A 27,509-nucleotide genomic window follows, 5' to 3' on the forward strand; every position below is an offset into this window, starting at 1 on the left:
GGACTAGATTCATGTCACCCGGATTTACGAGAAGCAGTTACGAAAATGGATGCTCGTTTCAGGGTACCACAATGTTCGCCCATAGCCTTAACTGTAAACGATCCCGTATTTCAGGTTTCTTTTTGTTATTACCTCCAACCAATTCGAGTTTCTCGATTTTCAATATCTGGATATATTAGGGCCACGTTTTCTGAAGATTCTTGAGAGCGCTGAAGTCTAGATTGAAAATGAGATTCGCTCCTCGTCTAATCGTGAGACTCAAATATATGGATACTCTGGTATCGGTTTCCGGCTAAACCTGTTATCATTAATCAATGTAACGATTATTAAGGCTTACGGGCCTCGATGAGTCACGAGCCACGTGAGCATGGCTTAAGTCTCGCGTCAATTTCAGTTACGCGCTCTCCGCAATCCGGAGCGCAGGACTAAATGTCTCCGAAGTCCTGGAGCGTTTCCAAGAGGTCGCCATATTCGGTCTGGCATCGAGCCTGGAGAGGTCGTAAAGGTGTTCCGCTCGGCGTCGCACACGCCGGACGTGTTTTCCGGTTTCTGCGCGGATGCCGCGGGATTTCTCCGCACGTAAGACATCCGCGCGGTTCCTTTCTTTGACCGCCCCCGACACGCAACGGCGAAGTCGACCGGCCATCTTGTGTAGCTCGAGGACGCGCGGCATTCAATTTTATCGAATTTCAAAGCTGTCCCTATGTTAGACTATTATTAATCTAACAAATAAATAGATTTAAGAAATTTATGCATTTAAATATACGACACCAAAAGACAATCACGCAATTCTTCCTTCGACCTCCCCCGACGCATAACGGCGACATCGATCAGCCATCTTGTTTAATTCGTGATTGTAAGTGTTTAAAGTTCTCAACTTTCGAAATTATTTCCACGCCACTATTTCAGTATACACGTAACGATATAGATAAAGCCGCAAAATGCATGAATGCAAAAGAAAAGATAGTAGGGTCATTACGATTTGGAGACGTAATCTGCAAGTCTTTTGCCTGGTAATTGCCGCAAGCCCGTAAACATTTGTTTGACCGTCTGTTCAATTCTCTATACAATTCTCGGAAGGTTTGCAGAGATAAGGGCCGCGTTTTCCTCCGTCCTTTCAAATAATTTCCCTCCTCACCGTAGGCTTCATTACCAACGCGACAATTAACGCGCTCCTGCAACGTCGAGCGCTTCGAAAGCGGTTTTCCGGTATCGCGCATCACGACGACGCGTTTGCTCATGCGGAATTACCCCGCAATACGGAACGAATGCGGCCCTGCCGTTGATGGCCCTGACCTTTGCAAGTCTCATAAATTAGATGAACCCGCAAACGCTCGCACGGTTCTGCAACGCGCCTTCCGATCCAAGCTCGGTCGCCATTGTTGGAAGCATAGGTGAAACGGTCCGCGAAAACGCACATCGCGGAGATATGAATTATTCATCTCATTAACAGTGGCATATGCATTTTTCTAAGTCCCCGTCAGTCGAGGTTGCAGTCCTGCTTTCGCGGTTTTCCAAGGTCGAACTTTTGCGCCCACACTCGGCGGCCATTTTTGCGCGTCGCGATTGAAATGGGATAACGCGCAACGCCCAGAAATAAATTATTCAGCTCATTTCCAGGGCTTTATGTGTACTTTCTAACGCAACATTTACAGACACTGGAATATTCATTCCGCGATGTAGTAGGCTGAGATTTTAGGTCTAAATTCAGCGGCTTCTTTTATATCCAAGGCCGAGACCAGACTACACGAAATGAATTATTCAGCTCATTAGTGGGGGCCCTGTGTATTTGTCGGGATAATTTTTACTGGGCCGGCATTGTATTTAAATGTCACCGTAGGTGCGAATAATGACACGTAAAAACATGTCTCGGTGCGAGCGATAATTAGAGAAACTCGAGGACCATTTGTCAAGCGACCGATCGCGGCTGTTGTAAAGTAAGTCCTATAATTCACAAGGCGAACTTGAATCATTCCTAAGAAGGGAAGATGTAAAAGCAAAAAAAACTTGAAATATTTCATCTTTACGTCTTCCCCAATTTTCACGCCGTTTAGGGTCATCGGGTTCATTGGTTTGTTTAGTGTCATTTGTAATAAATAAATACGAAACAAAGAATTATACAGGAACGAAGAAACGCGATTCGGATCGAAACGGATCCGGAAAAAGACGAAGGTTAAAAGCGACAAAACAAATGTTACCTTTCCCTGTGGTAATCTAAATTTGCATAAAATCCAAATAACCAGCATTAATTTACCCATACGTTTTACAAAACGTATAAAGTGCCAAGTCGCACTTAACACTAGAAAGACTGAAACTTATTATATACCTATATTGCCCCAAAGCAGTCAAAATGACTGCACTGTGAAAGAATAACTAATGTGTAAAGAAATTTGTTTAAAATTAATTTTTAATATTTTTTATATTATTTACAGTCATACAATAAGTTATTAGTTTGTATTAACAATAAAAAAATTTACTTCACTTCTAAAAAAAATGTATGCATTATTTATACATTTTAAGCAAATGAAAGTGGAAATCTTTTTATGTGTACATCTTCCACAAACATACTTTTTACATTTTTCATATATATTATTTGTTTTGTTATTGTGGCAAAGTCGTACTTGACAAATTTTTCGTTTGTTAGAATATTTTGTATTTGATGATGTTGCAGTTGATCTTTATGGGTCTTCATGTTCTGATGAATTTTTCTGTCTTGCAGCTCTGTAATCGGTGGAAAGCTGTTCTGCTAATTGAAACAAGAACTGTTTTCATTGTATTTGTATTCCTGTCGCTTCTTTGTAAAGGATCCAAGCATTTATAGCAGCCAAATCTAAAATATTGAAAAATATTTGGAGGGGCCATCTACGAGAACTAGATTGTACTGTATATTTTCTGGCCATTTGATCCGCCATATCAACTCCAAATTTTGTTTTGTTATAAAATCGAATAGAGTCCGGTAACATTTTTTTATTACTTTTATCAATTTTCACAAATTTATGCCAGAAACTTAGAATAGCTACTCTTTTATTCCGTTTGCTTTTATATATTGTAAGGACACAATTTTCTGATTTATATAGGAGAGTGGAAAAACGAGGCATGTTATCCTTCGTTTGTTTGGCTGCTTTGGGTAGTTCTCTTTTATTTCCTCTAATAGTTCCAACTAGTGTTGTTTTTTTGGCCAATAATTTCGTCGCGAGTGACATGCTAGTGAAAAAGTTATCGGTCGTGATATTCCTTCCACAGCTTGTATATGGCTCGACAAGTTTCAGAACAACGTGTTCACTGAGAAGCATTGACGATGGTCGTTGTTCATCTTTCCCCAAGTAAGGGAAACCATTCAAAACGTACTTGCTACTAACATCTGATGCAAGCCAGAATTTGATGCAAAATTTGTTGGGTTTATTAGGCATATACTGTAAAAACTTGCACCTGGCTTTTGTCGGAAATAATTGCTCGTCCACTTTTATATTTTGCCCTGGTTGATAGCAAGCTTGACTATTTTCAATGAACTTGTCCCATATTTCCGAAACCAAGGCAAATTTATTTGTTTGGAGGCGTCTACTTCTTTCGGTTCTTTTGTCAAAACGAATAAATCGTAGGATTTGCTTGAACTTATCTTTGGGCATAGTTTTTCTAAAAAAATTCGGGACCCCACTTTGCTGACCATAAATAACTCAGTTTAAAATTTTTTTCTAAAAATTTTCCAAGTAGTCAAAATGACTGCTTTTGGGCAATACAGGTATAACACATATAAATATATATACCGGAAATGAAGGAGGGGGGAGGCAACTACTATGATTAATAAACGCATTTATATGTTGTACAAAAAGTCACAAAATTATAAGAAGCTGTGTCATTATATACATAATTGTTTTTCTAATTGAAATTGAAAAGCAGTCAAAATGACTTCCTTAGGCAATCTAGTGTTAATAACCGAGTGCATCCCGTTCATGTATATATATTCCACTTGCGAACGCATCTCAATGATCGCGAATTTCCATCCTCGGTAAACTGCAGACTAATTCATATCCACGCGGTAGGTAGGGACTAAAAAATATGGTTTCGCCCTTTTTTCAGGATGACGGCAATTAATGCATGACCCTGCCCTTTCCTCTCGACATGGTCTACAGGAACAACGGGACACCTGGCACGATGCAGAAATGTGCATCGGTGCATTCGGCTTCCGCGACGCTCTCGAAGGGCGTCGACCACGCTTCGGCGTTGCGGTATCATCAGGGCTCGTAAAAGTTACGAGAACCGGCGAATCACTCGAGTTTCGCGCTCCTCACCCGCCAATTACCCCCTGGAAGAAGACTGCGAAGAGGGCTTTCCTCGTTCTTCGACTTTGTTCTGCAGAATCCCGCCGAAGAGCGAGCGATGCAGACGCGAGCAATGGCGACGATGCACAGCGTATATATATATACGCGCGGAGCGCTGCGCCTCTTGCCGGCATTGAAGTCTCTTTGTTATATGGAGCGCCGATTGCAGGAACGCGCGGAGACCTTCAACCGGCGGGAAAAACGCATCGCAGGTTTCAAGGGTTACAAGCAGAAGCGAAGGTAGAGCGTATTCGACTCAAAGATAAGACTGAGGAATTTTAAGTTTCAGGAAATTCACGGATATTCCAGCCGCTACCAATGCTACGAGCGTGGGGAACGCCTGCGATGATGCAGGGTACCGTTGATCGAGAACGGATAGGAAAAGAGGGGAAACGAGTTTTCAAGGAGAAATGACGGCATTGATATCGATGAACGATTACTTGAAAATCTAAACAGGTTAATGCTAGTCTCGCGCTGCTCTAGGTGTTCCTCTTCGCCTGGAGAACATCGCCGGGAACGCGCCAATAAGGAGGACTAACTTCTCCGCAATCTTTTCCTTCCAGTCTAAACCGAATCCTTGTACTGTTAGGATCGATTTATATTCGAGGAGAGAATTTCTTTAAGAGAAATGTGGGGAAAGCTTGCGCTTCTCTCTGGATTTGACGAAACGATTCTTTCTACATCGCGTAGAAGTATGCGAGGTTAGGAATGGAGAACCGCGCGATGCGTAATACAGGACGTATGGTTATTTCGCTTACGCCGGCGTTTTCTACCAGCGTGGCTAATTTCGACGTTGCGTCGTAACGTTAAGCCACCGGGCGATTTATCGCACTTTGTTATGGAACAGTTTCTTCGCGTACATTATGTGCCGGCATACGCTTCGCCGGGGAAGACGAGCCCGATCAGAAAGGCGACTTCCGGCAAGGTACAATCTTCGGTCGTCATCGCATAACGGCTCGTGATAACTCGAAGTCGGCTAAGAAAGCGGCCTAGGTGTTCGCGATCATCCCGAGTCCATTTTTCATTGTTTAGGAGATAAACCGTACCTTGCATTATCCTCCGAGAGTCCTACAAACGCATCAATTTTACGCCCCTGCCCGGGCACTCCACGCGGCACAAAATTCCCTAGATATTCAACGCGTGGAGATCATTTTCCGAAGGATATCTACGTACTCACTTCACCGCGAATCCAGAAACGCTCGAAATGCGATTCTTGACACGGTTTAAAGTTACCCGAATAGTTCTTAATTGGCAACGGTTGCACGTTATCGCCCACCACGAGTGGAATTCGCGTTCCGCAAGGTCGCGGCTCGCCTTTCAAGTAGGATTAACAGTTAATAAAGCGGTAAAAAAATTACAACAAGAAGGTATTTCCCTCTTTAGAGACCGTTCAAGTAATCTCGACGTATTCTTCGGGGCCGTTAAATCTATGCCACCGGTGTAACCAGAGTCGGGTTTAGAGCCTCGAACCCGTTCCAATAATTACGACGACCCCGGTTTACTTCTCCCGGCATAATTTAATCATACGCATGCAAATGATATTAAAAAAAAACAACTAGCAACGTCCCACCGTTATTTTCATAACTCATCGCAAACTGGCAAAGAAAAATCCAAATCCTCGCAAAATGAATAATTCTAAATCTTAAGTTTACTACACTTTAATGCGTTCTACCTTACCTATTATATGCATATCCATCGTCAATATTTTCTTCCTCGCCCTCGGTCATCGTGAAACTTTCTCTCGGCGAATGTTCGCCATCCATTCGTACATCCCGTCGAGAAATATTGTAATATATAAATCGTCTGTAGTGTTCAAATCGTGAGTCGCCGTTTAGCACAAGATGGAGGCCGACCCATTGCCAAACCGTTCTCGGGGTCGGTCGGGCAAAAATATTGGCACTTAAAGTGCTCGATGCGCCGTAAGGACTTTAAGGCCCTATAAAAAACGAAAGCACCGACGCGCGGCGCAACGAGAAATTGCACGGCGCTTCTTCGCGCAATAACGGGACGGCAAGGGGGGGGGGGTGCAATTCCCCCGACCCCTTCGCATTGGCAAAGTAATTCCGGAATATAACGCTCATCTAATCGAGGCCTCCCATTTGCCATGTACAGCTCCCTGAATATACACGAGCACGCGCCGTGTACTCGCGTATGCATATAAAAAGTGTCATCTCGACCCTCCGAAAGAGACTTCCCGGATCGGTAATGGACTTCCGGGTCACACCCTTTTCGTACTCGTCACAGAAAATGCATTCCGATCGGATTACGGTACCGACTACCGAGTTATATGCCGGACACGGTTTCTCGATCGGCAATATCAGTGAATGGGCTTCGTTATTTCAGCGGTTCTCATGATCGTAAAATCTGCAGTCTAAGATTGTTATAGAAAAATTCTGAACGAGTATGTTAATAATACCGAGTGGTGTCCTCGAAACAAACGGTCCGGTTAAGGTGATGCGAAAGTGGCGTCGAAGAGGTTTTGTTTACTAAACTTCTCTCCCAATTCGGTTTACCGAATAATTTGAAATTCTGCAACGTGAATAGGGAAACTATAAGGAAAGTCCTGAAACTTATGAAATTTCAATTTCTTTGAAATTTGTTTATGGGTATTTTAAAAATAGTTTATCAAAAATTAAATTTCAAGAGTTTCAGGACCTATCGTAGGGTCTCTGTATTCACGTTTTAAAGTATGAAACGATTTGAGACACCCCAGTTCGTAGAAAAGTATTATGAACAACTGAGCTTTCGGATGCCTTTCACATCCCCTTAAAAGAACCAGAGTTGGATTAAATTGGTAAATCTGCCCTTACTATTTTTCTGATTAAAGGTATATCAGATACTTCCAGTGAAATGTTATCTAGCTGCGTTAATACCTTTTTTTTTCTGGGAAATCCAAAGAGAATTTCTGGGTAGAAGATGAAGAATTTTCTATCGGAGATCTATCTAGTGGTTCAGGAATCTGATTAAGGTGACCGTACGGTGATTCATGCAGACATTGCTAATCAGAATGTTCTAATCGTATTAATCAGACTACCTCATTACTCTAGAAATCTTTCAACCAGATGAATCTGGATACTCTGACGAGGACTTTTTTTTAGTATGTCACATCGAAGTCAATGTCGAAGGTATCCGTTATATTCTTCTTTACGACTTGGAAATGACTGGATAACGATTATTACTACGGGAACCGTGAAAGACCCTTTTATTACCTGAATGAATTAGCTTTTATGAGAGTGTATCAATGACATTGGGTCAAGGAGCTCAATCTCGTTCTCGGAGTCGCATTTTTAATGAAAACCCTAGCTGAAGGTATTTTACATAAGTATATCCATTTGCATATTATATTAACTTTTCATTTGCGAGCGTTTAATTTCTCGTTCGGTTGAATCGAGTTCCAACTTCTCGCGATCTCGCTTCCTCTGAAAAAGAATATCGCTCTTGCGATCAGAAGGAGAGGATCTCAGGGAGGATCAACAGCCGTGGGAGAATTCAATCGCGAAATGGAATCTCAGATTTTTCCTTTTCACCTTAGAATTCATTCAACGAGGTAATACGAGGACGGGGGAGGGAAGGTGACTACAAAGAGGGAAATGAAGCGAGGTGGAAGTACGGACACTTAGATTCCTACGTGGATATGCAAATTGGAGAACGGTCCCGCGTTGGAGAACCGCAATGCATTGGGCGGCGGAGTACCGCAATGCAATTGAGGAATAATAACTCCTAACTGCATTCCCGGCTCTGAAAATGCCCCATAACAGCCCGCCACGGCCGTTAGGTCGGTTCGGGATCGGTGATTTTCGTAGCATCGCGCGATCGACTTCGCGAAGCCTTAATAAATTGCGAAGCCTCCTCTGGAAGCGATAAAGTAGAAAACAGATACCGTAAAACGAATAAAAAGGACCGAGGAAGGAGCTGCCTAGGCCATCGCGATGCCACCAATGATCAAGAAATGCGACTTGAATCGATGCTGAATTATTTAACGTAAAGATTCAATTAAGAAAATCATATTAGATTAGATTATTTCTAAAATTCGATTTTTATGAATCCTTCGATGATGCTAGTTTGGGGGAAATTCAACCGGCAGAATTGTTTCGTGAAAAGTTCGTCCGCCGTCTCTCGGGAACCTATACCTATAAGTATTACCATGAAATCTAGGAATTATCAAACAATAATGAGTGCAAATCGTCAGCTCGGATGTATTTTACATTGCATGGACACGCATGAATTCAGCTGGCAAAGTCGTCGTGTCTGATAGGGCAGTTTTATCGCAGAAATATCCCGAGATGTATAAGCGCCTCGGAGTTCTTCAGCGGAGACGCTTCGAGACTCTACGGTAAGTCATAAATTTGAATAATCAATTAATCGAAGTAAATAAAATAGTGAGCTTTCACGTAAGATTCTAGAATTCCTGGGATTTTATGGGAGCGTTGGGTGAGGCCGGGTTCACCAAAAATGGCTGAAGTTGCCGGGAACACGCTCGACTGGCAACCGGGGCAATTGGACTTCCGGTCTGCAATGGCGGGATTCGATGTCGCACGCTCCCAAGGTGACATCTTTCGTAACGGTAACTTTTACCGGGCAATACGCGAGAGAGGACCCCGGCATAGATCACTGACCGACCCGTGGCGTCGCGACGTCGACCTCTGAAATTGCAGCTCGAAGGAGCCCGGGAACGAGGCGAGGTCGACGCTCCATGGCGACGTTCTCCAGTCTTTCCCGTCCTGGAGAACGCGAGGTGATACATCGCCTGGATAAAAGTAAGAGTTTCCCTCGTCTGCCATAGCGTCACTTCGTAAAACTGTTAATTTTCAGAACTTGAAATGAATTCAAATTATGAAAATTTGAGATGATATAAAAATGACGTCTGAAGGATCTCGTTTATGAAACTTACCGTCGAGCTGGGAATGCCGAATAATTTAAAGTTTCACCACGTAAGTACGAGAGCCTTAAAGAAGTTCTCGATACCGATGAAATTTCATTTAAACGACTTTTGTATAATCATGTGTTATTCTTTTATAAAAAAATGACATTCCCAAAGGACCTCCACATTCCCGTGATTAAATTTCAAACAATTTCGTCTTCCGTTCATCGACGAATATCATGAACGATTGATCCCTCGGACGCCACTCTCACGTTCTTAGTAATGAAACTTGCTAAAAGAAATTCAGCACAAATATTGGAGTAGAGATCTTTATCTTAAGATTCATTTTTGAAGCTCTTTATTTAATAGTTATTAATATCGTACGTATCCATGAAGCAAAGCGGTACCAGAAGCTCGAGAAATGTTTTCCATTCGTGGAGAATAAGACGATGCCGGAGCAATCAGGAAGGTTTCTTCTTCGGTGTGCAACATTGTTAAAGAGAAAAAAATGGTGATTGAATTTTTCATTGCGAGCAATTAATGCAGCGTTGCTGTTTAATGCGACTACAAAGCATAGGTATAGCGAACGAGAAATAATATATTAGTATTAGCTATTATAATTCGCGAGTGAACGTTGATACACATTGAATTACAGATGTTCAGCGCCAGCCGAGAATAGATGGGTGATAATTTCCCGTAAACTCGTTATACTCGTAATACCCGGATTAACCACTTTATCCGCCCCTAAGTTACCTCCGCGCGTATATCAAAAAGTAAATTCCCGGGAATAAATTTTCCTCCCACCAGGGTGCATATTTTCGTGTGACGCTCCGGCCACCCCTCTCGCGGTGAGGCCACGACCGGTAATAAATTGCATCGGGGCAGTATTAATATGAGAAAGATTCTAAACAAGCGTCGGCGCTATCACAGGCGCTGATAGTGTAATTACTCCATAACTCAAAGCGCCATGTGCTATCAGCTCGACGCACTCTACGTTCATTTTGGCCTTTCCATATTCAAAATGAAGTGGGTGTTGCCTGCATTGTACCGGCGACAGTTTTAATCACTGAAAATTTTTCCATGATATAGCGCGAGTATCTGGGGTTAACACCTTTTACTGAAAAGCATTTGCAAGCTCTAATTGTCAAGTTGACCACTACCTTAAGAGCGACGTGAAGCTCCTCCTTCATCTCAGCATCTGCTTTACCAAAATCATTACAGTTGTTTTTAACCCTAGACCTAACGTATCATTCTTTCTACCCTTTATTCATGACTAGAGTAGATATCAACCAACAACTTTATCAACTAGTAAATACATAAGATCTTATTAGAACTCCATCATCCAATTAACACTACCGATACCTTTGCATAGCCATGACGCTGCACTCTACAAAAAAGTCAGCCGGCTTATGCACCCACGCTACAAGTGCATAGATGCATCCATATCAACGCGTATCAAACAAACGGGGTACTCGGCTAAAGCCCGGAAAAAAGCGTATAATCCGTCGAGATCGACGAAGTTCTCTGTGCGGAGGTGCGAGAAAAAAAAACCGCGCATTGTGGGACGGCTCCATGAAAACTGGCCAAAACTCGCGAGAGACCTGCGGAAAACCCTCGAAAACTCGACAAGAGCGTCGCTAGGTCGCAATTGGAGATTTTTCTACAGAATTTGACTAGATCACCGAGCACGAATCTAGTGTACATTGCGTGGGTATACAACCTGTAGGTACATACATATAAATATACTAACACGCAGATCGTATGTAAAATCATAGAGTACATATCGAGGCGAGACCCTTCCACCCCCGTAACCATCGCCCCGCAGTGTTCATCACCAATCGCGTACGTGTAAGACTCGTACGTACATATGTAAATACATATCCATGCATGTAAACGCGTGAAAATACATATCAATATGAGTCCGTCCCATCCCTGCAGCCACCCCCTAGAAATTCTTCGTCTATCGCGTTGCACCCTGCAGATAAGTGCACTTACTCTGCGAGTGCAGGGATGCATCCACGTCGACGAATACCTCGTGAACGAGGTACCCAGAAAGGGACCGAAAAAGCGTATAATCTGAGGAAATCGCCGGAGTTCTGCATGCATGGGCGGGAAGAAACGCGCTTTGAGAGGCGGTCCTATGTAAACTGGGGATAACTCGCGAAAACTCGTGAAAACTTGTGAAATCTGAATAAAAGTGTCGGTTGGTTTTCACTCGGCGTATAGCGGCAAATATGACTGGGTGAATGTGCATCGATGTACGTATGAGTGGACCTCGCATGCACGTACGTGGAACATATGCATGTATATATGTAAACGCGTGCATATATACATAAAGATATGTACAAATACATATCGATACGAGCCCATCCCACCCCCGTGGCCATTGTACTGCGGTGTTCCATTGAGTTTCTGGTATCCCATTAAGTGCGACGACACCTTCGTCGGCGGCGAGCCCTTTATGCACAAGTCGGCGACGCGACGCGACGTGACGTAAATGCTGGTCTCCACGGCGAAAACCGAGCGTACTCGAAATTGAGTTAGGCCAACGTCAAAGGGAATTACGTCTGAAACGATGGCTTGCTCTCTCTTTAGGGAATCAGAGGACGTATATGTATGTACATTTGGAGGGGGAGAGACAGAGATAGAGAAGAGAGAAATATATGTGTGTATATATNATTTATATATAGAGAGAGAGAGAGAGAGAGAGGTAGCGGAAAAGCCTTAGTTTAGAAAGAGAAATGTCCTTTGAGTTTCACGGAATTTTCTCAGCCTAGGTGGCTCCGAACGAAAGTGGCGCAATTTTCATTTGCAGCTCCACTCTTTGATTTCGGACCAGTCGAGGGTAAGCGCGATGAGATCAATGGCGTTCCTAAAATTATTTAATTAGCGGCTGGCTATTCAATTGGTGGCGAGAAATAGAGGTGAGTCAAAGAGGAGAGAGATTATCATGTGGGAGGAATTTTCCCGGATCTTTTGAATGGTGTCTGGACGGCAGGATCTAGACAAGGCTCCGTTTTTAATTTCGCATCGTGTCTGGCTTAAATTATAGATTGTAGAATTTAGAAATATATACTAATATACCTGGTATATGAGATATCGTACCTATATATATTTTTTTTTAATTACTTCATATATTCTCAAATCACGTTCCCTTCACATTTTTATATACAATTTTTATGCTACACAATTGTGCATTCATTTTCGATTTTTCTCGACATTGATTACAGGTCGGGCTACGAGGTTCAAATGCGACGAGGTGACTGCCATAAGTGCATGTAAAGCAGATCCCTCCGATTCGCTGACACTAAAAAGAAAGTAAAAAAGAGCCGAGATACGCTTTACACGGATTTCCTAACCGTATGCGTAAGACGGCTTTTTATTTTTTTTTCAAGGCATAGTTAATAGCCAGCGAGAAGAAAGACGTAATTATGCATACGTAACTAAAGGCACGTCGCGGAGGTACACACAGCCACCATTCTACATTTCTCCCAAGACATAAAATATTTGCCCCCGGCAGCTTTTACGGTATTTCTTTTTCTTTTTTTACCAAGTCATCGTTCATCGCAATCCGCGTTAACCGAGTTTCCCCACCACGGCTTCCGCTTAAATTCCCGACTTTCATCTAAACATCGGATATTAATGGATATTAATTCGAAATGGCGAGCGCTTCTCCCACGCCCTGCATTCGCTCGAAACGGAGCGCCGTTCCACGGAATATTTTACTCAGTCCCAATTCCGCGTTGTGTAACGCGTTCAAACGCGACCAAGTAGCTGAATATGTAATTACATGTATGTACAAAATCGTGATCTCAAATGCGCACACGTATACGCACGCATACATAGGCAAATTCTTGGCAGAAAAACGAGCAGAAACACTTTGTACCGCACTCAATGCAGGATGCACCTTGCAACCAGCTTTTTTTTTGCGTGAAACATCACACGGAGAGCAGCTAATTAGCCGCACCGGCTTCAATTCGAGCATAACATGACCCGGCTCGAAACTCATAATTTCATTTAATTTTTAATCACTGCCTGCACGCGCGCGAACGGAAGTGCATCGCTTTGAATTTCCTCGGGATTTGTCACCGAAGTCAAGTCGAAGACGATTCAATTTGCTTTGGGAAATTAATATTTTTTTAAATTGGAGAGAGACTGGGGATGACGAGTATTCGCGAAATAGAACTCGCAGGAGGAAGGCGAACGTTTCTCTACCGATTTTCCGGGTCTCGTGTGTGTAAATTAAAGCTTTGAATTTCTTCGGGATTTGTCACCGATGTCAAGTCGAAGACGATGCAATTTGCTTCGGGGAATTAATATTTTTTTAAATTAGAGAGAGATTGGGGGATGACGACTACCCGCGAAATAGGACTCGCAAGAGGACGGCGAACGTTTCTCTACCGACTTTCTGGGTCTCGTGTGTGGAGGCTAAAGATTTGAATTTCCTCGGGATTTATCACGAAGTCAAGTAGAAGACGATGCAATTTGCTTTGGGAAATTGATACTTTTTCAAATTTATTGCGATAAAGACAAGAGATGACGAGGACTCGCGAAATAGAACTCGCAAGAGCAAGCCGGACGTCTCTCTATCGACTTTCCGGGTCTCGTGTGTGGAGGCTAAAGCCACGTAACGAGCGATGCGAAAAGTTTACCTAAGGCTTCGTCGACGGCTGATCTATGAAGATTGCGCAACCGGCGCAAAACCGACATAGCTGGAATGGCGACAAAGAGTGGCAAACTCGGCGAAACTGGGCAAACTCAGTCGCCGACACAGAAAACCCGCCGAAGAACGCATTCGCGATCGCGCGGTTTAGATTCGCCGTCGCCGTCGAGCGCGTTTTACACGCAGCCCCGCTCGCGGAATCTGGCTCACGGCTAGTCGGGAAAAGTGGCACAAGGGTGTCTAATCGGGGGTTTTTACCGCGGAAATATCATTTCCCGGTATCTGATCGAGGATTTTCACATGCCGGTCACCTGACACTCCGACTAACCGAATTTCAGCCGCGCGCGGAATCCGCGAGTGAGGGTTTTACTCGCACCGTCGAGAGAGGAATAGGTTTTATCGTGGAGAAAAACCTTTCTGGGGCCTCATGAAAAGGGATGATAAAAAAGAAAGGGGTGTTCGCTCATGATATCATGCGTTTTGATCTTGAAAATCGCGTGGAAATCATCGCAGCATATTATTATTTCACGAGATAACTTACTACTTGCTAGCAGTTTCGGGTATGATCATTTTTATTTCACTTTAAACGCAATAATTAACCGAGAGAATGCACCTACATGGTAATTATCTATTTAAAAAACAGCGTTTCACTTTCCGAATCGGGTCATTTTCATAAATTCCGAACTCACGGGCCCTACATTGCCGTAAGAGGTTTCACTTGAAAAATGTTCCCCGTTTTTAAAAGGGTTAAGAAAAATGATAACATGGCTACTGTGCCTCAAGCTTCGTGAAAAGGAATGGAACGACTTTTGTGGACAGCGGGTAGATGTTGCGGGGAAAAGAAAAAGTCCTGGAAATCGTATAGAGGACTCCAAGGGAGTTAAGAAATAGAGGCAGTCAATGAGGCGATACTCAATTTTTGAATATCTTAAAATGCGAGAGTCGCGGAGACATTGTTGGACAATCAGAGGTGGAGGAGAAGATGCTGAGAGCGCGTAGACTGGAAAAATGATTCGTTAACGGGGGGGTTATTTCAGGGCCGAGGAAATCGAGAATGTCTGAAGTTAAGGAAGAATCGTGAGATAAAAATTATCGTGAAGGAAAAATGCCCCGTTGGGAAACCTCTTAAGTCGAACGCCGGTTCCGGCTGTGAGTCAGGCAGGGAAAGACGAAGAAGAGCCACTTCTCTCCTCGCGGGAGATAAAGGCTAATAGAGAACTTCGTAAGAGAGATGCCTATCACGTCGAGATGTGTATTTACATTTTAAAAGTACCCCCCGTTGATTGTAAGGAGCCTGGAGAAAAATGGCCGGATAAAGCCTCTTTCGAGAAGGTGCGCGTCTTCCGAGATGATCATTCCTGGGAGTCATCTCGTCCCGGGAATCGTTTCGCTGATATATCTGAGGGCCCCATCTGATTCCAAACACCCACGGTCCTCGAATTAAGTATGCCTAGCTATACCAGAAGGACAAGGCTCCGAATAAGCACAGATATAAAGTTTCATTCCAACCCGGAACTCTTTTAAAATGACTAAACCCGTGAGACACGCAGTTGTGTCATCAAATTTAGAGTCCAATGATTTACTATTTCCAATGATTACCTTGGACACCAAACAGATGTCATCGCATATGAATTCTATTAAATCATCACGCTGACGCTTACCAATTACTGTATCCTTTTCATACATCTGATCATAAAGATAATTTTATATAATAACAAATGCTTTTAGAGGAAACATTCATCTCTGTAAATTGTATTGCATTTAATTAAAATCCATCTGTCTTACTTTGCAGATGAAATTAATATCTGTAAATCATCCATCGCAAGATTTCGTAGATGTTTGAAAATTGACAAATACAATGGGACGAAGCAAAGGAGGAACCGTGCGCGTCAGCGAAGAGAAGCATGACACCGGTCTAGAGTTCCAACGAACAACCAGGCGAATCTGGTATAACATTTCGAGTTCACGGTACATCCGTGCACGTAGAACTACCGCGCGCGCGCGTGTGTGTGTGTGTGTGTGTGTGTGTGTGTGGAGATGATGAAAAAATGAGAGGATGATTCCGAGACGAGTCCCACGGGACGTCGTCGCGCCCGAAGGGGTGAGACCGTCCGCCGTCCACTCGATTTATTTCCCATCCACATAATCTAACATTTTCGAAGGTGACGCACGTAGATAACGAGAATTTACATTCCACGATCTACTTGGAAAATTGCGCAGCTATTCAAATTGACCTCCGATGCATGAGAATAATTACTTTTCATATAAGCTATCGCAGTAACCTGAAATAAAACAGATCTAAAAGAATAACGTTAGCCGTAAGAATCTAGAATAATGATACTCGTATAGGTTATTTTTTTTTTTAAATAAACATATGATTGTACAGCATCGTTACATTTTCCGCAATAAAAACCGGAGCCGTTTCGCGTGGTATGTCATGGTTTATGGGAGATCCGACATTTTCCAACATTACTGAAGCTTTTTATAACAAGCACGGGACAGGGAATTATTGCAGCGGAGCAATTGTTACGAGAACGTGTTTCCTCGGCGAGATAAAAAAATTTGATAATGCAGTTCTCTGGTCTTACAGTTAGCTCATAGATCAAGGATAAGTGCATTTCAACTCAAGCCCCTTGGCATTCCCATGCACCGAACAAAGGCACTCCGCCCAAAAGCCAAGAGTGTCGGATGGATTTCAAGTGGCCGGCACTTCTCATTGAAGAGAACTATCCCGATCGCTGATGTGAGACACATGGCTACGGCTAGACAAGGCGCCAGGATCCCTTTCCCGGGGGTAAGTCGAAGAAAAGACGGGCCAGTGTCTCGTTTTATGACTCAAAGGGTGTCCGACCCTACGATAATAGACCGGACACGAAGCAGAAAAGAAGACCAGTCCCTCTTGACTTTTTCCGAAAGGAAAGCCCGATGCCACGTGATCTGGCTCTTAAGAAGTCCGGCCACTTGAATAACAGATTTTGACTTTTCAATCAATAACTTTTACCACTTTAAAGAACTTTTAATCTTAAAGTAACCTTTTACCAAACTAACCCGACTTTGCGCGTACCAGAGTTAATCTGTATTTCCTGAATATTGAAATTTTATACAATTTTCGGTGGATGTTTTATTTAGGTATACTAATTTTATAACATTTCTAAACAACATTTATAACATGTATCATAAATACAAGACACGGGTCCACTCATTTTTCTGCAAAATTTCATAAACTTTCAATATGATGTCACAAAATGGCAAATTTATTTTGATGTTTATTCTCAATGTATAATAATTTACCGTTGAGACGTGAAATTTATAGTTTTACCACAATCATATGCGCCAAAAGTGTACGAATGTTATGAATATCTTTATCGGTGTACAAGAATTAATTAATTTCCACGGTTTTGCGAATCACCGGATGCCGTACAATATTTTCATTCTAATGAATTCGTCATCCACAGTGATAGGCTCGAAAAGGATACTAGATAAATATTGAAAAAAGAAAAAAAATTAAAATGCACTTTTAGGCGCGTTTGTTAAGTAGTTCAGCGCGGAATCGATTGGCGCCCTCGCGACAATCGACTCTCGAAATCGAGAACACTCGACAGGGGGGCCCCACTAGTGACTTTTTCGAAAAAGGAAAGCCTCGAGCCACGTGGCTCGGTTCCTAAGAGTCGCACCGTGAGACCGTTCCGTTACGTCAACCTCCAGCTAAGGAACCGGATTCGTCTACGAGCCCGTTCTCACCTTACGGAATCAAACAAATAAACCCGGAGACCCCTTTATTACACGGCGAGGCGGGCCCGATGGGCCATTATTATACGCGAGCCCAACAATGAGATGCCCCTAGGACGCGGCGATTGCGAGTCGAGCTCGCCCAGTATGCAAACTACCGAAACGAGAACGCAAACGGCCCCGTCATGATAATTATTGCCGAAATGCCTCGGCATTCGAGATTTTAATCGAATTCCAGAACGCGAGGGAAGCTTGAATTCCAGGGGAAAAAAAAAAGGAGAGCAATTAATAGATATCCTAGTACCAATTAATCTCGATTAAATAATTAGGAATTATCGCTGAAAAACCACTGTAATTCACTACGTTAAGAACATTCATAAAATTCATATACCTTTAGTACCCGAGGATGCAGTAAAATTGTAAATTGAACATAAAAAGCGAACAAGCATGCATTATGGAGGAAAATTAATGCACTTATGTACTACATTCGCAACGTATGTTATGTTTGAAAGATATGTTATAATATTAGTATACCATTCCGATTTGACATAAAATTACCATATTTCATTTAACGCCGTGCAAGTGGTTACCATTCTCGCACATTTTCCTCGAATTTTCAAGACCGGCCGTTTCCAAGCCTTGTGACGTGCTGGAACAATTTCTGGGCATTGGGGATGCTTAAATGTGAATTATTAAAATTGTCGTAAAAAAAAGAGTGAGAAAATTTTCGCCGGAATTTTCTTCGTGAAACGCGTTTCAGCGATCCGAGGGACGATTAGGGCTTTCTCCGCGACCGCGAGTTCCTCCGTGTCGAAACGACAATTAAACGGAAATTCCTCTCTCATCGAGACGCAACGGGAAGGGCATTTCCCCTCTCGCGCGGTGCATTATTTAACATAATTTGTGGCACACCTCGCCACAAATGCAGTCGACGGATAATCCGGCTTGCGCGTGTACATAATCCATGCAAAGCCGCACTTTCTTCCCTTTGTCGAGAGATTTCTCTCGGAGACGTCACTCGAGCGACTTCGCCGGAGAAAAGGCACTCGTGCCTCCGACGACGTTTCCCTATCTCGGGAACCGCGCGATTTGCCCCGCAAATCCGTGACAACATGAGATCGTTTCTTCCGCCACGCCTCGATGGCATCCTTCCAATCATCAATTATCGGGGTATTTGTAAGAAGAAAAAAAAAGAAAAACCGATCATTCTCAATCGCGACCCGAAGACGATTGCCGACGAATGATTCATGATGATTCTGCAGCCTCCCTGTGTCTTTAATGTGCGACCGCCACTCGGACTAAAAATTAAGCTTCTGAATGATAAAAGAATCAATATTGATTATTCGTAAATAATCTATCGCAAAGTACCCTTACGCGTTCTCTAGTTGTTGTTTTGGGCGTGACAATACTAACACAAAAATGAATGTAAGCAGTAATTAACTGTAAAGGGAAAAAGAGAAAAAAAAATTAAATAAGTGTTCGTCCTCTCCGACACGCTCTCTTTTCTTCGCGTGCAAACTTGCAGTACTAGTTCCGTGACATAAGAAGTTTCACTCGAGAATCGTAAAAATAGATAAATGAAAGAGCGGGTCGGCGTTAACACGGTGGCGGTAAAACACAGGACTGCTTAATTTTTTTTTTATCTGGAATTTACCGGTGATCACTGCGTTAAAAGAAGGGAAAAAGCGCTCGGTGAGTTCGGCAATGCATATTTCAGTCCAGGGAATGCATATTTCCACTCGATTGTGCGGAACGGCAGATTTGTGGTGCTCGACAGACCGAAAGTTCAATATGCAGAATACGTGGTCCCGTTGCGACGACTTCTCGACGAGGTTCGGCGTTTCGTTTCCTACCGTTGCTGACTCGGAGGAATCGGGGCTGTTCTCCGTTTTCGCCGAGGCATCCGTCCGGTACCGACCAAACGTTAAAACTGTTCAAACAATAAAACTACTTCCCACGGCAGAAGAATTCCTACTTAAGCCTGAGTTACTTTAATTATCTAATTTAGGCTAAGAAGTTAAATTAAAATAAACGTCGCGAATCCGCTCGCCTCGAATTACGGAGTGACAAAGTACTCACGAAATATGGCCGATTTAAACGTCTCCGCGGGTGAAAAATATTCACCAATAAAATTCTTCGCAATTCATGCTTTTTGATGTTTGGCGAAATAAAAACTCGATACGGAGAACGGTACCCACGTTGTAACAACCTTTCAAGCGAAATCCAGCGTTTTTCATTCCGTTGCTAAATTAAAAATAGCCGATCGTGACAAACTCAACATCTTCCTCTTGATACTAATAAACATCCATCAAAATGCTATTTTCCATAACTACTATATTTTCGTAGCCTCGAAAAAGAACAAGTCAAAGAAATTCAAGCCAAGTGCCAATTTCTCATCATACAGCCATATCAAATTTATTGCGGGTGAGTAGGGTTTGCTTTATAGAATAAAAATGAAAATCATCATGGAATGGTATATATCAATATTTGGAGAAATATAAACTCGATCCGGAGAGCGGAACTACGTTCTGGCGACTTCTCGTACAAAATTCAGCGTATCCTTTCCCGGTGTTGTCTTGAAAAGTCAATTCTGTTTCGTGTACACATTATAGAGCATAAACAGTGACTGGAAATGAAACCTCAAAACGACACGAAACCGGGTTCATACAATCCACACCCATCGTAACAAAGCTCAACATTTTCCTTTTTACATAAGTAAACATTCGTTAAAATACTATTTCCCATAAGTACTATACTCTCCATGTAACGAAAAAAAAAACGAGTAAAAAAATTCAATCCATGTGCAAATTTCTCATAAAGCAGCCGTATCAAATTTTTTTTGTGCGGGTGAATGGGGCTTGCTTCATAGAGTAAAAATGAAAATTGCCACGGAACGGTGCTTTTTCATGTTCGGCGGTCTAAAGGCTCGATTCGACGAACGGTACCCCCGTTGTAACTTCTCACACGAGGTTCTGCGATTCGCTTCCCGTTGCCGACTCGGCGAAAGAGCGGCTGTTCCGTTCGCATCAGGGAACACGGTTGCGTCTTACGCGGTTGCCAAGGTACACGCACGTACCTGGTAGCGCTTATGTTAAGCACCTGAGCGTGAAGAAAGACTCATTAATGCACCGTCGGTGGGCTTCCACCTGTTACGAGTCGACAAATTTGCCGGTCTTAGAAAATTCATGTACCCACGGATAGAAATTTCATGGTGAGCGATTTGCACTTCGTCTGCTTGCATTCCGAAAGAAAGTGCCCCCCTCAAGAGGCCCCATTAAACGCTCGCCGCGAATGGCCGAATCATTTCCCATCCGCTCTGTATGACTTCCTAATTGCATTCAATTATTTCACTTTATTAAGGCAATCATCCCCGAAACGTCTTGCCGAGTTCCCTACAAGTACACATGGCGTGCACATATAACACTTATGAGACTCGATATGGGACTTCCTGGTGATCAACTTGTGCCCATCTTCAGCCATACCGCAAACGAATAAAAATACTCCGAAAGAATTATGCAGCTTGAACCGTTAAAGAATATTATATTTAATTAAAGAAAAAAAATAATAATTCCTTCATGAGGGACGCTTAAGCTAACCGAGTCACGACGGGCAATCCGATGGGTTTTGGTAAATTAATAAGCCTGGCCATTAAAAATGAATTATAAAGGTGTTTCACATTTTCGGGAACGCACATCATCGGGCGTCATGAATCATTCGCCTCTGAGGTCAACGATTGCGTATCGTTAAAAGGGTTAACAATGTCGAGCTGGTGGTATCAACGTTTCAGGCGCGAGGTGGAACAACGGTTTCGTGAAACGCGATATTACAGGGAGATTTAAGACGATCGATATTAGGCCGCCATTCCTCGCGCGAGCGAGTGGAGAGGACTCGCGAAAAGGAAAGGAAGAAAGCCAGGGGGAAGAATTCGCCCGTTCTTTCGCGCAGATTGGTGCAATAATCGAGCCATCGAACCATGAGGAACCGTTAAAGAGAGTGCAGGTACAACAGGAAACGACCAAGGGACCTCGGAAAGGGAATTAATTAATCGTAAATCGATTCTCCAGGGGTGGGGCGAAAGGAAAGCGAAGGGGTTGCTTCCGGACATCGCGTGACTTACTCGAGGGTGGACGCGTCGACCTCGTTGCGACGGGAATAATGAACATTTTTTATTTATGCTAACGTAAGGACTGCGTCAGAAGGGTCGACGATTGTGGCCAGTCGAGGAGATCGATTAGTAGCCGGAAGGAAAAATTCGGAATGTTAGAAATTTGAAAGAGAAATTTATCAATTCATGTTTTCTTTTTTATTGAATTCTCAAGAGTCAGTTTAAAAATCGTCATTAAATAAGGAAGAAAATATAAATTAGAATAGGACATGTTTTTCAGCTAGAATGAGAAATAATTTCTTCGATCGAGGGTTGTCTTTATTGAAATTAGAAAAACTTTATGTGATGAACGGGCACGATTTTCCGGTAAGTGGAATGGAGTGCGTTTTGTTTTCACGTAATATAAGTACGGGGGATATTTTTAATAATCAGTGGGGACGTGCAATGCCGCACGAATACGAGGGAAAAACGATCGTTCGCCTGTCTTATTCCCGCAAATCTTCATCTCTCACCGAATTTATTCGCATTTAGGGAAAAGCTGTTGAATGGATAAGTTTACTCCGAAGCAGTCTCCGAGGATTTCGTCCAAATGGAAGATGCATCGCAAAGTGGATGGACTGGTCTTCGTATTTCCAATCCCATAATGAAAAGAGGACGGATCGACCCAGCTTAAAACGTTTTCCAACGAAATGGACACCGAGTAAAAATAGCTGCTAGATATAAAAGTGCACGATGAAAATTGCGTCTAACAATAGGCCACTAAAAATCCATTGAAACTTAACACCGTAACATCGTATGAATTAATTCTTATTTCCCTTGGTGTAATTCAGATTACCCCAAGGAGTTGCATATTTCCTTTAATTCGATAAAATATTTAACATTACACGACATAAAAGTGAATTCTTTACTTCTCTGTCTGTGAATCGTTTACACGTAAAAATTTGTATTTCTTGAGATTTCCACGTAATCCATCATCCTTCTTAACAGTGGATCTACCAAGCCTAGTAAAAATGACTGGTTTTAAATGACCCACCAGAGCAAAAAAAAATCCTCCGGTAGATCGAGTGTTAAAGGGAAAACCTTGGCGGTAAATTTTGTAGAACGTACCAGTCCATCCAGGGGTTCATTTGTAAAATGAATAACAGTACCCTGCAGGTAGATCGGCGTGAGTCAGTCGATGCCACGTTAAGGTATCCTCACCTGTCGCCAGGGCAACCGGACTCCCCTATTCCGTTCCTAACCTGCACGTCAAATTTTTCTTCCTGGAAAATCCTCCAACCATCGGTTTACAACTCATTCACCGGCCTGCCATTACGAACATTTTTCAAAGCAGTAAAAAATTTATTCCCCTCTGCACCTGTTGCGTGAACTTTCTACCCTGAAGCAAGATCTCGGAATATTCGCCAGAGAAAGATTTAACTTCAGTTTCGATCGGTATTGCACGCAATATTCCATCGCTAACAGAATACCTGAACCACTCTGAATGTTTGATTTCTCATCTTCAAGAAGAAAAAATAAAAGAAAAAAACAAATTTTAACTTCCTCTGCCATCGCGATTTATTCATGAAAGTAGTTTTGAGTAGCTCTGTAGTAATGGTAAGGGGTAATAGTTTAATAGAACTTTGTTTTTTAAATAGAAAATCCGCTTTATTGCGCAAATGAGCAAATACGGCCCGCTAGTATCAAGGTTCTTGTACTTTAAATCCACGTGAATACTCGAATAGGTATTTCGTGAAGGCGGAGGAGTACGGTTAAGTTTCGGAGAACTTCACCTTGCCCGAGGCGAGAAGACCTTCCATTCGTCACCTGTTCCGCGAACTTTTCCAACCTCCAGCACTTCTACTTCCGCCCAACAATGGGCCCATTTCCTTTACATCTCTGGGATGTCCTCCCCATACATTAAAAAAAAAAAAAAGAAAAAACCTCAATCCCAGATGCACCTAGAATTTAAACGTTCTACCCTTTCACTCAAGATCTGCGTTAAATATCCCATTAACACAAAAAAAGTACCGCAAATAAAAAAAATTTCTCCTAATATCATAAAACGATTCCACTCCGATATGCACTGTTCCAGCTGAGAATGATTACCACCTCGAGTAGCAAATGAGTATTCCCTTCGAAATACCCAGGCTTCTTATCAAGAAGACGCAGCATCTCGTGCAAATTTATGTACGAATATCATAGAAAGTCAACTGCTTCTGAACCGGAGCCTGCGGCGAGTGCACTTCTTGCGTATCTCTATGAATACAATTTTCCGCTTTAACGATCCACTTGGCGAGAAACAGCCACGTACGAAAGTCGGTCCAAATCGCGTAAGGACCAACTTTGTACGAAAGCGGATTCCTCCAGGATGCACCTCTAGAGCGGAAAGTCCATCTTCTTGGGTAAAGCACCAGAGCGCTCGCGGAAGAATAGGTTACGTTCCGCAGGTGGGAAGCTGACGAAGTTCCGCGTAAATTCGAGTCCGGTCTACTCGAGGAAGAGCAAAGAGGGAGATAAGGGGCAAACGAACGCAAAAGAAGTAGCGAGAAGACGAGTCAGGTGGAACAGCCATGTCCCAGGACCCCACCTGCGATCGAGATTTCACGTGAGTGAAAAAAAAAAAAGAAAAAATCCGAGAAAACATTAATTCTCCCCAATTCATATTCGCTTTTATGCCCCGGTCCCCCTCGTCCCACGAGGCTTGATTAAAGAACATAAATTTCCCTCGACTATCAAAGGTGATTTTCCACGTGCTTAATCGGACCGGATATTAAACTAGTAGAATAAATTCGAAATCGGTTAACCGCGTAGATTTCTCGAGTTGGGTGAAACGCTCCGTTTCCGCGAGCTCGTCTGCGGGGAGCGTGAAATGGAGATGCGACGTTGAAAACTTTTCTTCCGATCGAATTTCAATTATTTTTTCTTCATTTCTACCTCGCCTCGGGGAGTTCGGTCTTCGAGGATTAAGAAACGGTAGCATGCATTTTAAGAGAGCCAAACGCTACCTAGTACTACTTCCGTCAACGTTACATCCGGATATCCAATGCATCAAGAAGGAAATCATTCTACCTGCTGAGAATACCGCAGAAATCGAATATCTAACTGCGGTAATTCTTTACGAGACTATTTTTCTTTGAGTTATGATTATTGAATTGATTTGTTATTTAATTATTTAAGAGATATTTTATAGTGTGGCTAAAGATACGCTTTAAGTTTTTTTTTTTCGGTATCATTATTTACACTTGTTTGGATTTCTTCTTTTTTATAACATGGCTTAATCTTTCCGCTTGTTTCACCCGGAGAAAAGGAAGTCTCCCGCGTGTAGCGTTCGCGCGGGTGTGGTGGAAATCCAAACAAAGTGCAACCGAGTCAGGTGGGACGGTCGGTGCGTTCCGAGAGACTCACCTGCGACGACCGAGAGAGGGCGCATTTCGCGGGCGATGCGCCGGGCCCGGCGACGAAATCTTCGTTCCTCGTACCTCGATCCGCTCGCGGCAGCTCAACGGCGACGCATCGCCTCGCGCGGACTAACCGGTTCGCCAGGATCGGCCGGGACGATGTCCTCGCCTGCCGTGTCGTGACGCGCACTCTGGGACGCCAGGGAACGCACCGGAACTCGGGAGCCACAAGTCGCCGCGGCGTGCACTCGATTCCACGGTAGACCGCACGGGACACACCGATCTCCTCCAACCGGCCGCTCTCTTCCGACTGGAGAACGGGGAACACCTCCGCGTTACCGCGACGCGACGCCCCCCCACCTCCGCCACCCGCGCCCCGCAGCGGCCGCCGGTCGGCGAAGAAAGTCGAACGGAGCCGAACCGATCCGAACGGAACCGGCAACGCTCGACCGATGCCGCGGGAGCGAGAGAGGCGGACCGATCCGACTGCACAGGAAGAGAGAGAGAGAGAGTGAGAAAGGGAGAGGAGTAGGTTGAACCGCGAGTCCAGGTAGATCGCAAGGCGGCGAGTGGATTAGTCGGGAGGGGGAGAGAGAGAAGCGGGGAGGGTGGCTACTACGAGGAAGAAAGAGAGCGAATTGTTCGTAAGATGAAAGACCGGGAGGAATGAATATGCTTGTATAGAGGTGGAGAAAGAGAAAGGATTAGTAGGCCGCTTTAGGGTAGAGAGAGATGGGACGAATCGGTCGTGCAAGGCAGAGGGAGAAGGAACGAATTTATCTGTCAGCGAAGGAGAAGGAGGGAAAGCTGCCGAACTGTAGAGCGACGGTGAGAGGGAGGGAATGAACGCTCGCGGGTGGGTAAGAGGGAGAGGGAGAGAGAAAATACGGTGACGGAAGGACTGCTGGCTACCAACTCGATTGGAGTATACCATGGACGTGCATAGGCCGTACTTCTTTTCAAATATTTAAAATACATCTGGCTCTGTCAGGCGAGATGATATTTGAAATATCTAGATATAGCCTAATCGTTTATCTAGATACTCCTTTGCTGCAGCGACGTATCGAGCGTTTCACAATTTGAGCGTATAGTTCATCTTTTGCAAAGATTTGACTCTTTAAAACGTACCTAGTTTCTCTGCAATTGAACATGTTTCTCGCTGAACAATTTATTTGTAATTTTTCTACACTCTACCGAGTTTCTTAATGGTTTTAATGGAAAATGAATTTCAATTCCATCAATTAGACGTCTGGAAGAGAGCGCAAACGACATGTTCACATTATGATAAACTATCACTGATCACGAGTAATTATCAATGTGCCTCCCCTTTTTATTTAAAAAAATTTACATTAATTTTGCACGCTTTTTTTTCAGTAGAGTAGGATTTCAAATTAGACAGATATTACAGAGTAATTATTTTCTTAGAGAAATGTTGACTTTCGGCATTATTTACTATTTTATAATGAAGCATCTCGGTGCCAGGGCACGAATTTTGCGAGTTAGGTAGGGTATTTTATGTTTCGATTGAATGACGTACGTATCCACCTACAACGTGACTGTATCGATATCACACAAAGTGATACAGTGACGCGTGTTGCACGGTTAAACATGCGCACGCATTTATACGCGAAGAATGATCGCCTGGCATTGACTACATTCGTATCTTATCGCAAGGATTTATAAATACGGAATTAACTTGTTTAATCACGCCAAGGTGCTGTTAAAACAAAAATAGGAGAGAAAGACAATATTCCACAAGGTCTACTCAGTGTTTGCAACTCTTTCAAGGTAAGTTTTGAGATATTTTGAACACAATATGATATAATTACGTCGGCATAACAATTTTGATGAATATTGATGAGTGCTTCGAAGTTCTTAAACAAGTGGATTTCGTGACAATTTAAATTTGATTTTATACTTCGTGTAGTAAACCTACACATATCTGCTAATCAAGGATAAAAAAAATACCTCTTCCGTGATAATGTCACTTGGGACATTGCCATGACCAGGATTCGAACCTGGGTTACTACGGCCACAACGTAGGGTCCTAACCACTAGACGATCACGGCTACAAGAGGATTGTGGAAAATTTGTAAATTTCGACTCTTACACGACGAACAAAGAACATTTAAATAAGCATCGTTTAAAAAATAATCGTAATACTTCGTTGTAACCAATAGAATTGGAAAGAAATTGAATAAATTAAAAACATGGGAGAACATATAATGATAGTATATTTTTGTGCAGGTGTTTTGACTGGTCGCGCCATCTGCACCGTAGAATGGAAAGTATATGGGGAATAAATCAAAAGATAAAGTAATGCAAGCAAAGGAATCCAGGGCGTTCAGGCAGAGATGAGTTGGGAGATTGCTCACGGGCAGGGTCGCGCGATCGAACCGTGTGCTGCCATCTGATTTCGTACGTTAGCTTTCACCGTTTTTTGCCCCCAAGG

The 27,509-nt window shown here is 43.1% G+C and overlaps 1 protein-coding gene and 1 non-coding gene across 4 annotated transcripts in view; both read right to left on the reverse strand.

The window, feature by feature from the left end:
- LOC105703270 (protein crumbs) overlaps window positions 1-25,348 on the reverse strand; it is a 47,726-nt gene extending 22,378 nt beyond the window's left edge. For all 3 annotated transcript variants that reach the window (XM_012431544.1, XM_012431545.1, XM_012431543.1), the window contains exon 1: window positions 25,065-25,348. In XM_012431544.1, the coding sequence (XP_012286967.1) occupies window positions 25,065-25,089 (25 nt within the window). In that variant the 5' untranslated portion in view covers window positions 25,090-25,348. The remainder of the gene's footprint in view (window positions 1-25,064) is intronic.
- Window positions 25,349-27,054: 1,706 nt separating this feature from the next.
- On the reverse strand, window positions 27,055-27,126 carry Trnah-gug. The gene has a single exon. It is a non-coding gene; the product is annotated as a tRNA-His (tRNA).
- Between the last annotated feature and the right edge of the window lie 383 nt (window positions 27,127-27,509).

The sequence above is a fragment of the Orussus abietinus genome, unplaced genomic scaffold (genome assembly GCF_000612105.2).
Source record: "Orussus abietinus isolate OABI.00-Male unplaced genomic scaffold, Oabi_2.0 scaffold338, whole genome shotgun sequence".
NCBI classification, from domain to species: domain Eukaryota; kingdom Metazoa; phylum Arthropoda; class Insecta; order Hymenoptera; family Orussidae; genus Orussus; species Orussus abietinus.